Genomic DNA, 11,373 nt, shown 5'->3' with positions numbered 1-11,373 from the left:
AGCTTGACTAGGTTTGTGACCTTAATTGTCATTGCGAACCGGTATCACAGTATGCATAAATATCACACACATATACAACCACGGGTGATAGCTTGCTTATTCTGATTAAAATTGAAAGGTTGAAATCGACATATTCAACCAATGCAATGTGTACGAGATATGCCATGTAGAGTAGCTATGCTGTAAACAAATCCTCGCAGGTTCGTTCCATTTTACCCAATTTCTTGCCCATGACTGTAGGTTGGTAAATGAAACAACTTTTTGAACACACATATTCTGTGTAAGGTTACATTTATTTTTATGCAGTACAAAACAAATTGAAATGTATAATGGCTCAAAAGAGAAATAACTAGAAACAAATTCAGCCAAATCATTACCAAACTTACTCACCAATGATAAACGGATTCTCATTTAAAAGATAAATACATACATACATACATATACGCACACACACTTATACATATGTACACCCATACATACATACATACACTCAGGTGTAAATAATAAAATGAATGGCTATAAAACAACAATTATAATACACTCATTTTGAATATACTAAAGAAAGTAACTTACGAGAGAAATCCACCGGCACTGTTATGTCTGAACCCGGTGTTTCTCGAACCATCTCGCAAAAGCTTGATGCATAGCTTTCCGCTGCTGCCCAGTGACAAGCAGTTTTTATAAAAAACACAAGAATAAAGAAAAGCTTGATGCATAGCTTTCCGCTGCTGCCCAGTGACAAGCAGTTTTTATAAAAAACACAAGAATAAAGCCCTTGACAATGTCATGCTAAAGAAAAGGGCTGTGCATCAATATTTTGTACATGTCTGCAATATCACTCTGTTTATTTACATAGCTTGGCTCATTCACAACCCACTAAGAAAGCATGTTAGGACACTTGGGCTGAAAGTTGGCACAGTGCGAGTAAAATATAGACAATACATGAATAATACAATTATAAGCTACTAAGCTCCTTGGTGCAAACAGTGTTTATATTGACAGCTATAGGTGCCATTTCGTTTCCCCAAAACACTTCTCAAAAGTAGAATCAACTTTATTTAGCTAAAAGTTTCTATTCTGGCGCGTCGTGGTGGCTCAACAGTGGAAGTGACTCTTTCGGCCAAGAAAACAAAGACCAATTATTTTTCCAGTTCGTGAATTCACCCCATGCTAACATTGAGGCAGCTGGTAGGAGTGCTTTTGGAGAGAGGAAACCACCACATTCCCACCAGTTGTGACCTTGGGTAGCTACTTCACTTGGACAAAAATGATGAAAAACACTCCTCAAGAAGACTTCAAAGTTTGCACACCAACACAGTTCCCATACAGCTGTCTATTAGTCTGCTTAAAAATTATTGAGTTTACTGCTGGGCAAAGACTGTACACTATGTGAGGTGATGCTTCAGTGCACTGCATGTATGTCTTGCTGCTGGCCTCAACTGCGATAATGCTCAGCACATATGTGTAAAATAACAACTAATACTATGCCACTGCAAAGTAATTATGTGTCATTTGCATGAAACAGGGACCACAATAAAAGAACATAACAACATTTGCCTTCACAACGTTTAAAAACTGTAAATAAATTTCCACAGAGTTTTCACAGTTCATCTGAGGATAGTAATATTGGTTGTAAACACATTCTTACTTCCACTAACAAACTATTTTAAGATGCCAGATTCGATATTACAGTACACAAGCACTTTTGTAGGGCTAAACAATTGTACAGGCACCTAGAAAAACACAAGTGAATGCATGCTATAGCTACATATAAAAATAAACACTTTTATTTCTAGTCTGAGTAGAGCTGCATAGATGATAAGTCACTTGCATTACATTATGAACAAACCTATCCGAGCAAAGTATACATTTAAAAAGTTACACTCACACAGTAGATAAGTAGACTGTTGAAGGACGGACAGGCAGTGGGATATTACCCAAGCACTAATATCTACTGTTAAGATATACAGGAGTAGTGATGATCCTCTTCCTTCCAAATAAAATAATCCACATAGATTCACTTCCCAGAGCTTATACACTCATGGCATCATTGGTGCTATACAAATGAGTGTACACTGAAGGATTACATCGACTAAGTACGTAATTACTGCATCCATGGCTTTACTTCTTGTACTACAAAGAATGCAAACACAGTTACCATTGACGACCATGGATGCTGTGATTTTTGGCATGCAAATGTAGAGGCACGCAGGCACTTAACACACATGTTAAAAACTTCAGCTCAAAAATATTTGCCCACTAACACTACAGCAGCCTTTAAATTAGTGTCATAGTTTGGTATCTTCCATGCAAAATTTAAATAATTATGAATGCAAGCAAAGGAACTGCTGAATAATGCACTGCTAAGAAGTTAAGCAGCAGCTGCTCCTGACATCACAATGTGCTCTTTCTGCTGTTGTAAACTTTGAGCAGGAGAACAGTCACTGGCAGTCCCTTTATACTTGTTAGTCTTCTGTGCTCTGTTCTTGATACACTGTACATGACCGTGGAGCACCGAACCCCTTGTTACTGCTGGAACTTAGAAAAAATACAGATCATTGTTACAACCATGCTACATGCAAGAGTGTATAGTTGTCAATTATGTGCTCATATTTACAGATATTGTATTTTCAGAAGCCAATGACAAGCCTCAACACACACACACACACACACACAAACAGTGAAGGCTGAAAATATATTTAATATGATACAAGAGCAAAACCACAATGTTATAGATGAAAGCATGAAACTTTTGACAGGCATAAAAAGTCAATAGAGTTTCTTTTATTTTAACTTTACACTAGGTATGAGAAGTAGACCACAATTAAGTTCACTAAGAAACACAAGTTAGACTGCATTACAACACAACAGCCAATGTTGATAATTTTAAGGCTATCTAACATAGCCAGCTCACCATACCGAATATAGGAGCAAATGGGCAGTCTAGAAGACACAAAGAACTTGTGGATTATGAGTGTGCTTGTTACTGACATCTATTATTCTAAATGAATAAAACCTTTCAAAAATGCACTTCATCAGGGGAAATAATCATACGCAACAAACACAACGGGCTCCTAAAGGTGCCACCAACACTCACCATTATTGTGGATACCAGTGTCTTGCCGGATGGATATGCTGCGTCCTGCACAGAACACCAAAGGAGCGCTCCATGACTTGGATTGCATGTGTGCTAGCTGCATCGCTCTGCTGCTGAAATAGGCTAGCCACAGACAGAGAAATGAGAAGCCATGGCTTTGAAGCACACTGGACGTCACCTTTAGAGATCAACAATGCATACTTAGGTCAGGCACAATTTGTAGAAAAATATAGATCACTACGCAATCGTGGTGAACATGTCCGGCTGAAACACAATCAACAGCACTGAGAGAGAAAAAGCTACATTAGGTAAAAGATGCAGTTACTGGCCCTATGTCATCTGAGGCTTCTTCAATAGGTCTTTCTCCTTGCAAGTTGTGAACAGCCAGGCAATTTTCACCCACTTGCTATTTCCTTACAGAGAACTTGATCCACAGAGGGAGTCACAAGCTCGAGAGCTCAATAAGGAATCAAAGTATTTGTGCTCGTTTAAAAGCACAAGCTTTTGAGTCTCAGATTATTGGAATTTCATTCATAAGCTGCAGGCTTTCAGCTTTCAACATTCTCAATTATCTTGCAATTTAGTTCTATAAATGTTGAATAAGAATTATGTGTAAGAGTATTACAGGTATCCACTGAAAGCAACCATGCTTGGGTTTTCTATTTGTGCACAGTAAGTGGTGTTTACGTAATCGTATGTATTAAAGAAAAACTAACCTTGCAGCCAGCCGTTAGGCAGTTTTGTGCCCTCGAAGCTCCCAAGCAGATTGCAGTCCTTCCAGATGAGGCTGCCATGCATGCTTCCACGCCACATCCGCTGAATGATAACAGTCCCAGCAGTGACATAGGCTTGCACAGTTAGGGAGAACGTGTCCTTCCTATTTTTGTACAGGTGCTCCAAGTAATGATGAGGATTGATGTGCCAGAATGTACAACCGATGCATCACAGGACCTTAACAAACCAATCTTTGCAATCTGTGAAGAGCCAAAAACGAGATATTTAAAAACAATCCTTAAAAGCACTCACTTCTAATACTTATTTGAGGAAGCTATCACTTCGTTAAAGTGACCAAAATCTGCTATAATCACTTTGAAATAAACTGAAGCCTCATGTAAAACTTACGTACCGCAATATATATGTCCTACTGAAGTATAGTACTACCACAGTGGTAATCGTCTATAGAACTAATTTTCCAAAATAACATAACTTTTTAGGTGCAACTTGGCTCCTGAAAAATAAATTCACATTAACTTTCCAACTATCAAACGTGGTCAATCGACAGGCCCAACCTCATAATCAAACAATTGCTCACTTGTATCAAATCACAAAAAACTTTTTATGTATTTCCTCCATAATATATGTATGTATATAACAGTAGTAGTAAATTTTTCATGCTTCAACTTACCATAGAGAAACATTACATCTGATGGGCTTAAAAACTTGCACACGTTATAGAACTGCGTGAATTATAGTACCGGTGAAATTTAGTTCTGCAAGGTGAACTCACCGATGGCAGCATTTAGTAGCCGTCGGTGTCATAAGGAACCAAGTACGGCCAACGGGCAAAGGGCATCTGCAGACTGGAAGCTGCCAATGACGGCAATGAAGGGCTGGCCAGGCGTGCACGTCCATTGATAAAGTGTAAGAACTGGCCATGACCGGCTGATGTCAAGGCTCTAGTGCCGTGCAAAACGATGGCCAGACGAACTCGGAAACCTGTAGTTAGGCGATATTGGCCTACAACTTCATCCAAAGCAAGGCACCGGTGAAATCTTTGCTTTTTTGGGGGGCTGGAGGGAAGCTTGACGTTCACGGGCTCTCGCTGCCACATAGAACTCTCAATTTGTTACCGAAGAACAGTCTAGGCGCGCTTCCAAAGTAACACAATCCACAACAGAAAGTAGCATCTCGCAGTTTTCGTTGATCACATCACAGCGCTAGGACTATGGTTATCACAAAAAGGAGAAGTGACGACTTAACAAACAAAAGCGCCAAGCTGCCCCACCACGACTTCGCAGGGCAAAACAGTTATTAACGCTAGCTATTAAACAGTTATTAAACAGTTATTAAAAGTTATTAAACAGTTTTTAATCACACGAGCAAAGCTTGTTCACAAGTCTTGGAACGTCAACACAGCACCACTGTTCACAACGAACATCGTTTCACTCCCGAACAGTACATTGCTCTCAAGTAAATAGAAGCGTACGGGCTAACTAGTGGCGAAGCAAGAACCGAGCGCGTAGTTCATACGTTTCCGTACGTACTTGGGGTCACTCAAGTAACGTGTCAAAACGCTGTCAATCCGAAATGTCGCACAGCACCAAACTGAGAGACTGGAAAGTCAAGCGAACGAACTGTTACCGGCACATAAACACACATTGCAGGCTTCTCGAGTGCTAGTTGCCGTCGATACATCGACGCCGATCCCCGTTTGATAACCAGACCGACGCACAGGCTTCGCTGCGCTTCACCGTACACCATTGCACTGCCACAGCTTTCCGCACTGCTTACACGCACCAAAAGAGCTGCTGTAATCACAACACATCCGGTCAAACGCTGAAGTAACTCGTGCGAGAAGCGTTTGCTGAAAGTCGCACCGACCGATATGCTGTTTACGACGCCATGTTGTTTTCGACAACTGTGCAGCACATAAGATGATAAGAGAGCTCTTAAAAAGTACTTGCACTATTTTCACGGCGTGAAAAAATTTTCTCTTATGTGCGAGGGGGGTGATATGACGAACAGGACAGGCGTGACAGATGAAAGAAGTGTTTTGGCAACGTCACGGAGTGAGCTGATGTAGAGGGTATTGCTTCACAACCAATCACAAGCTGTGCCTGTCGGCCAAGCCGTCGTCTGCTCGCGTTTGTCGTCTGCTTCGATCAGAGCATGCGACAGGGGATTCGCCTTCGCAACGCTATTATTCTCAGGTCAAGTGGTCGCTACGTCGCACAAAATACATGACAGTGGCTCGCTCTACCTTTGAATGATGTTCGTGTGCCAAGTTAAATGGCTGGTAATTGACGCAGGGATGAATTCAGCCAAGGTTTGCTCCAGAATCGTGAGGGTTTGCATATTTTCGGTGTCATACAAAGTTACTAGGGTCATTTCATTCCGATTGCTTGCCGTAATATCACGGTCCATATCGGTGTCTGAACAGTGAAGGTGAAGATGCATGATTTGTTTGTAGTTCCATGCGTAATCACGCGCACCCCTAATACGCTTTGGTTTACAAAGTACCCTTTGTTCCAGATCGTCGCAAAGTGTATCGGCAGCTGTATTTCAGAGATCGCAACCATTGGACAGTTAGAGCCAATGAAAGTACACAAGAGCACAAACTTTAGGAACCACTCACTGAAAACTTCCTCTCATTTTTATTTCCCATATCGTGCAAGGAATGTGCTCCCATTAACCTCTTTGGTGGTAATTTCCACCAATGAGGCAAGGATCTCGAGTCGCACTTTTAATTGGATGAGATGGGGCGCAACACAACAACATAACAAATAAGGTTGATCCTATGCCATGTCGCGTTCGAATGCACCGACCATTCACGTATCACATTGGTTTTCATCCAACCACAAATCTTTACACGCGTAGTTTTATGCCATTGACGCCCAATAGAATTCTTCAATTACTGCGACTTCAAACTTATTGGACGATGGTGGTTGTGAACACCATCCACTGCGTACAAGGGAAACAACACGCGAAGCTCAAAGCGCCGAAACAAATAAAAACGCACCAGCAGTCATCAGGCAGCCCTTAATGGGCGTGAATTAACTCAAAACCAGCCAGGGCACCAAAGTACACCGCTGCGGCAGCAGGTTCTAAGTAGCCACATTGTTCCTAAGAGTGGTCCGGACCACTCTTAGGATTTTTTCTCAGCCATGTTGTTTTTTCGCACAATTTCGCTTCGTGAATCCACTTACGAGCACTTTTCGGTGACGTAAGCAAATATAGCAACTGCATCACCATCGCTGACATGTTCCCGGGCCGTCACAGCGCGCTTTATTTGCAGCGGCCGATGTGACAACTATGGCCTCTTACGACGTTTTTTCGTTTTGTGAATCGACTTACGCAACAAAATTTCTCTTGCGCAAAAATGTTTTCGTAAGTGAGTTTTGTGAATCCGGGCCCCTGAAGTCTGTTTTGCTTGAACTTCAGGGTATTAAGGCGGAACAAGCAACTGCTAATAGAAAAATCCAGGATCTTATAGCGAAAGTAACTGCTCTTGAAACCGGTGCAATCGATCCAGCTTCCCCTGAAGTAGTTCCTTCTCAAAATGCCTTGCATGATATCTCAAGTCAGCTACAACAAATAACTTCCAGATGCGACGATGCAGAAAACAGATTAAGACGTTCTAACGTGATATTTTTAGGTTTAGAGGACGACGAAAAAGAAAATTGGGCAGCGTCTGAAGAAAAGGTCATGAAATTCTGCGCAAAAAAACTCAAACTTGCCACTACAAGTGTGCAGTATGAACGTGTACACCGCCTGGGCAAATTTACCATTGAAAAAAAAAACGGCCCATTATAGCAAAATTATCTTCATTCAGGGACAAACAGAGCATCTTGTCTGCAGCTCGTAAGCTTAAGGGAACAACTTTTTCGATTGGGGAAGACTTTGCGCCATCAACACGTGTGGCCAGAAGAAAGTTGGTCGCTTTTGCCAGATCATTCGACAAGCCGTACAAGTTGGTCCTTGACAAGCTTCACTTGGATAAGAAGGTATATGTGTATGATGCCGTTAATGACACAGTTGCTCAATCTTCCAGATAGCTAGATGTAAGCTTAAACTCGCACGAGCCGCATCTCGTGCCCCAAGCAGCCTTTCCACTCTCGGTCGCGTACACGAACATCCGAAGCTTGTTACACAAACGTGACACGTTTTGTTCTTTTCTTGATGATAGCGATTCAGATATAGTAGTACTAACGGAGACATAGTTGAATCCAGATATAAGAGATAACGAAATACTACCTCACAACGACCTTTACAAAATTTATAGGAACGACCGCGTAAATAGGCGCGGTGGCGGCGTACTCCTTGCTATTAAGAAAACGCTTCATTCGCATTGGATTGATTCGAAATCTTTCGTCGAAATTGTATGGGCAGCTTTGTCTATGTCATCTAGTGTGGTATTAATTGGGGCTTGTTACCGTGCACCAGATTCTGATCATTCCTTTTTGGGGGACTTGCGTGATAGCATCTCTCATGCCATTCAGTCATGCCCATCTAACCATGTATATCTTCCTGGCGACTTTAATTTTCCTCTTATTGACTGGGAACACATGTCATTTTCATGTCAAGCGTCTCTAGAACGAATAAATCTAACGTTGGATTTCAACCTGTTCCAAGTTGTCAAAGAACCCACCCGTGCTTCCAATATCCTGGACTTGGTATTCACCAACGCTCCTGACACAATACTTTCAATTTCAAATGTGAGCGGTTTTAGTGACCGTAACCTCCTCCAACTTAATTTAAGCATCCCGAAGCCCGTATCTGGCAAAACAACAAAACGAATTCGCGATTACAATAGTGGAAATTACGCTGCCATTAACACAGAACTAGAACAATTTTTTTTAAAGAGTTACTACCTACTTTCATTTGTCGATCCGTATATGAAAACTGGGTACTCTACAGAGATAAATTAACAGCGCTAGTCGATCAGAATGTTCCCTTAGTGTCCATAACCAACGATAAATTAAGCCCCTGGTTCAGCAAGTCCCTTAGCAAATTGCGAAACAAGAAGAAACGGTTGTTCAACAGTGCTAAACGCTTGCGCACTGATGGGGCATGGCAGGCATACAGACACTGTTTGAAAACCTACTGCTCAGCAATAACCTCAGCTAAAGATAAATATTACTCGCAAGACCTACCTTCCCTGCTTCAGTCTAATCCCAAAAAATTTTGGCGAACTATATCTCCGGCCAGAGATACTAACACTATTACTTTACATGGAACTGACAAAATAACTACTCCCATCGCCGATTGCCCCTCTGTTTTCAACAGGTTCTTCTCATCTGTTTTCACTCGGGAAGATTCTTCCAATGTGCCTACTTTTCCTGAACTTGACGCTGCCTATATGGAACCCATTACTGTCACTGTTGGAGGCATTGGATCACTCATCAACAACCTAAAATTATCCACATCAGCTGGTATTAACAACATTAATTACAAGATACTAAAGAACACCCTCCCCATATCAAGCAAAATATTATGCCGAATTTTTGACCAATCTCTAACATCTGGCATGCTACCGGACGACTGGTTAATAGGAAAGATAAAACCAATTCACAAAACTGGAGATGTTCACTCGCCTGACAACTATCGACCCATATCTTTGACTTGCATATGCTGCAAAATGCTTGAGCACATAATCAGTTCACACGTGTACAATCACCTCGAGACGAACAATTTTTTCTTTCCTAATCAGCATGGTTTTAGAAAGGTATTTTCGTGTGACTCACAACTGTTTGAATCCACCACCGATTTACACTCAAACACGAACAGCAACCTTCAAACGAACTGTATCTTTCTTGATTTTTCTAGAGCCTTTGATCGTGTGCCCCATTGCCGACTAATCTCTAAGCTATCTGCTCTACGACTTGATTCTTTAACATTAACCTGGATTTGAAACTTCATTTCTTTTCGACAGCAGTTCACTGTTGTTAACAGTCTTGCGTCCCCTTTTTCTTCTGTTAGTTCAGGCGTACCGCAAGGCAGCGTCCTTGGGCCCTTACAATTTTTAATCTACATTAATGACTTACCCTCCGAGATTACTTCTTGCAGGCGTCTGTTTGCCGATGATTGTATAATATACTGTTCTATAAACTCCAGTAATGACCACTTAACCATTCAAGCAGATCTCAGCCATATTTGTAACTGGTGCGACAAGTGGCTTATGAAACTGAACTTAACAAAATGCGAGGTAATGTCTTTCACCCGTAAACACGTAAACTCTGAATTCTCCTATTACTTGAACAATACCATGCTTTCCCACACTTCTTCCTACAAATACCTAGGTGTTCTTCTCACAGAGAATCTTTCATGGGCCTCACATATCGAGTCTACCTGTGCCAAAGCATCACGTTCACTGGGCTACCTACGCCGCAACTTGAGAAATTCCCCTATTAATATTCGAAAACTAGCCTTTCTTACCTTTATTCTGCCAATATTAGAATTCGCCTCAGCAATTTGGTCTCCTCATCAAAACTACTTGATTATTATGGTAGAAAGGATTCAAAATAGCGGTGCCCACTTCATATCACGAAACTACGACATCACGTCAAACATAACGCAAATTAAATCAGACCTTCAGCTGCCGTCATTGGATAGCCGTCGCAATATTGCTCTTCTGTCTGTTCCAGAAATATATTACCTCTAATAAACGAACGCGGCTTCAGCTTCAAACACCTCACTCTTTTTCACGCAGATTGCATAATCAGTTCAGCTTCATGCGCATATACGGGTCAACTAATGCATTCAATTCATCACCACTGCCTCGGGCCGTTCGTCTTTGGAATGACCTCCCTGATTGCATAGCCTCCATATCTAATCCCGATACATTTCGCCGTCAGCTACTCTCTCTGTTTACCATGTGACCCTGTTTTTGTATTCTGAGTGCATTGCGTAACGGTGATTTATATTCCCCTTGTCTTTTATTTTAAAATGTATCTCTCTGTCGCCATGTTCATATCAACAAGTGCTGTATTCCCTCAAAGTTACCTCGCCCTGTATAGCCTAAAATGTGATTTTGTTTATATATATATATATATATATATATATATATATATATATATATATATATATATATATATATATATATATATATATATATATATAGTTTTTCGTTGTTCTTGCACTAATCCTGCCTGTAAACTGTTCGTTACCTGTCTGTACCATTCCGATTCCTCCCACCCCTTACCCAATGCCCTGTTCTGGGGCCTGTAAGGTTTTTTTTTGAATAAAGAATAAAGAAATGAACGCCGGCGAGCACGTGCACCGCGTCACGTCGAAATGTATTAACGCCTTGACTGTCGCATGCAGTCATGTTCTCCCATGACACGCATCCCATAATTATCATGTTTGCACCAGTCACGTACCTTCTTCATCCATTGACGTCACGTAATACCAAATTTGGCATATATGAAGCTAGCGAATAGGCCGTGAGCGCATGATGAGTGTGGCATGTAGTAATGTTGCTACATGACATGCATGTGATTATCATGTTTGGATGTGTCATTTACCTATGTCGTCCGTTCGCATCGCGTAATACAGAG

The 11,373-nt window shown here is 41.3% G+C and overlaps 1 protein-coding gene across 2 annotated transcripts; it reads right to left on the bottom strand.

The window, feature by feature from the left end:
* Positions 1-274: 274 nt before the first annotated feature.
* Positions 275-5,755, bottom strand: LOC142814650 (uncharacterized). Of its 2 annotated transcripts, none has more exons than XM_075893768.1 (4): positions 4,605-5,755; positions 3,814-4,071; positions 3,098-3,220; positions 275-2,538 (listed from the first exon to the last, which is right to left on the bottom strand). In XM_075893768.1, exons 2-4 carry the CDS (start codon positions 3,908-3,910, stop codon positions 2,372-2,374), a joined length of 387 nt encoding a protein of 128 aa, XP_075749883.1. In that variant the 5' UTR covers positions 3,911-4,071; positions 4,605-5,755; the 3' UTR covers positions 275-2,371. The 2 variants fall into 2 exon arrangements, with proteins under 2 accessions (XP_075749883.1, XP_075749884.1); XM_075893769.1 differs by having other exon boundaries at positions 3,098-3,142.
* Positions 5,756-11,373: the final 5,618 nt, after the last annotated feature.

This window comes from Rhipicephalus microplus, chromosome 4, assembly GCF_043290135.1.
Source record: "Rhipicephalus microplus isolate Deutch F79 chromosome 4, USDA_Rmic, whole genome shotgun sequence".
In the NCBI taxonomy this organism is placed as follows: domain Eukaryota; kingdom Metazoa; phylum Arthropoda; class Arachnida; order Ixodida; family Ixodidae; genus Rhipicephalus; species Rhipicephalus microplus.
The sequence above is the reverse complement of the archived record's forward strand: the minus strand, read 5'-3'. Positions and strand labels throughout refer to the sequence as shown.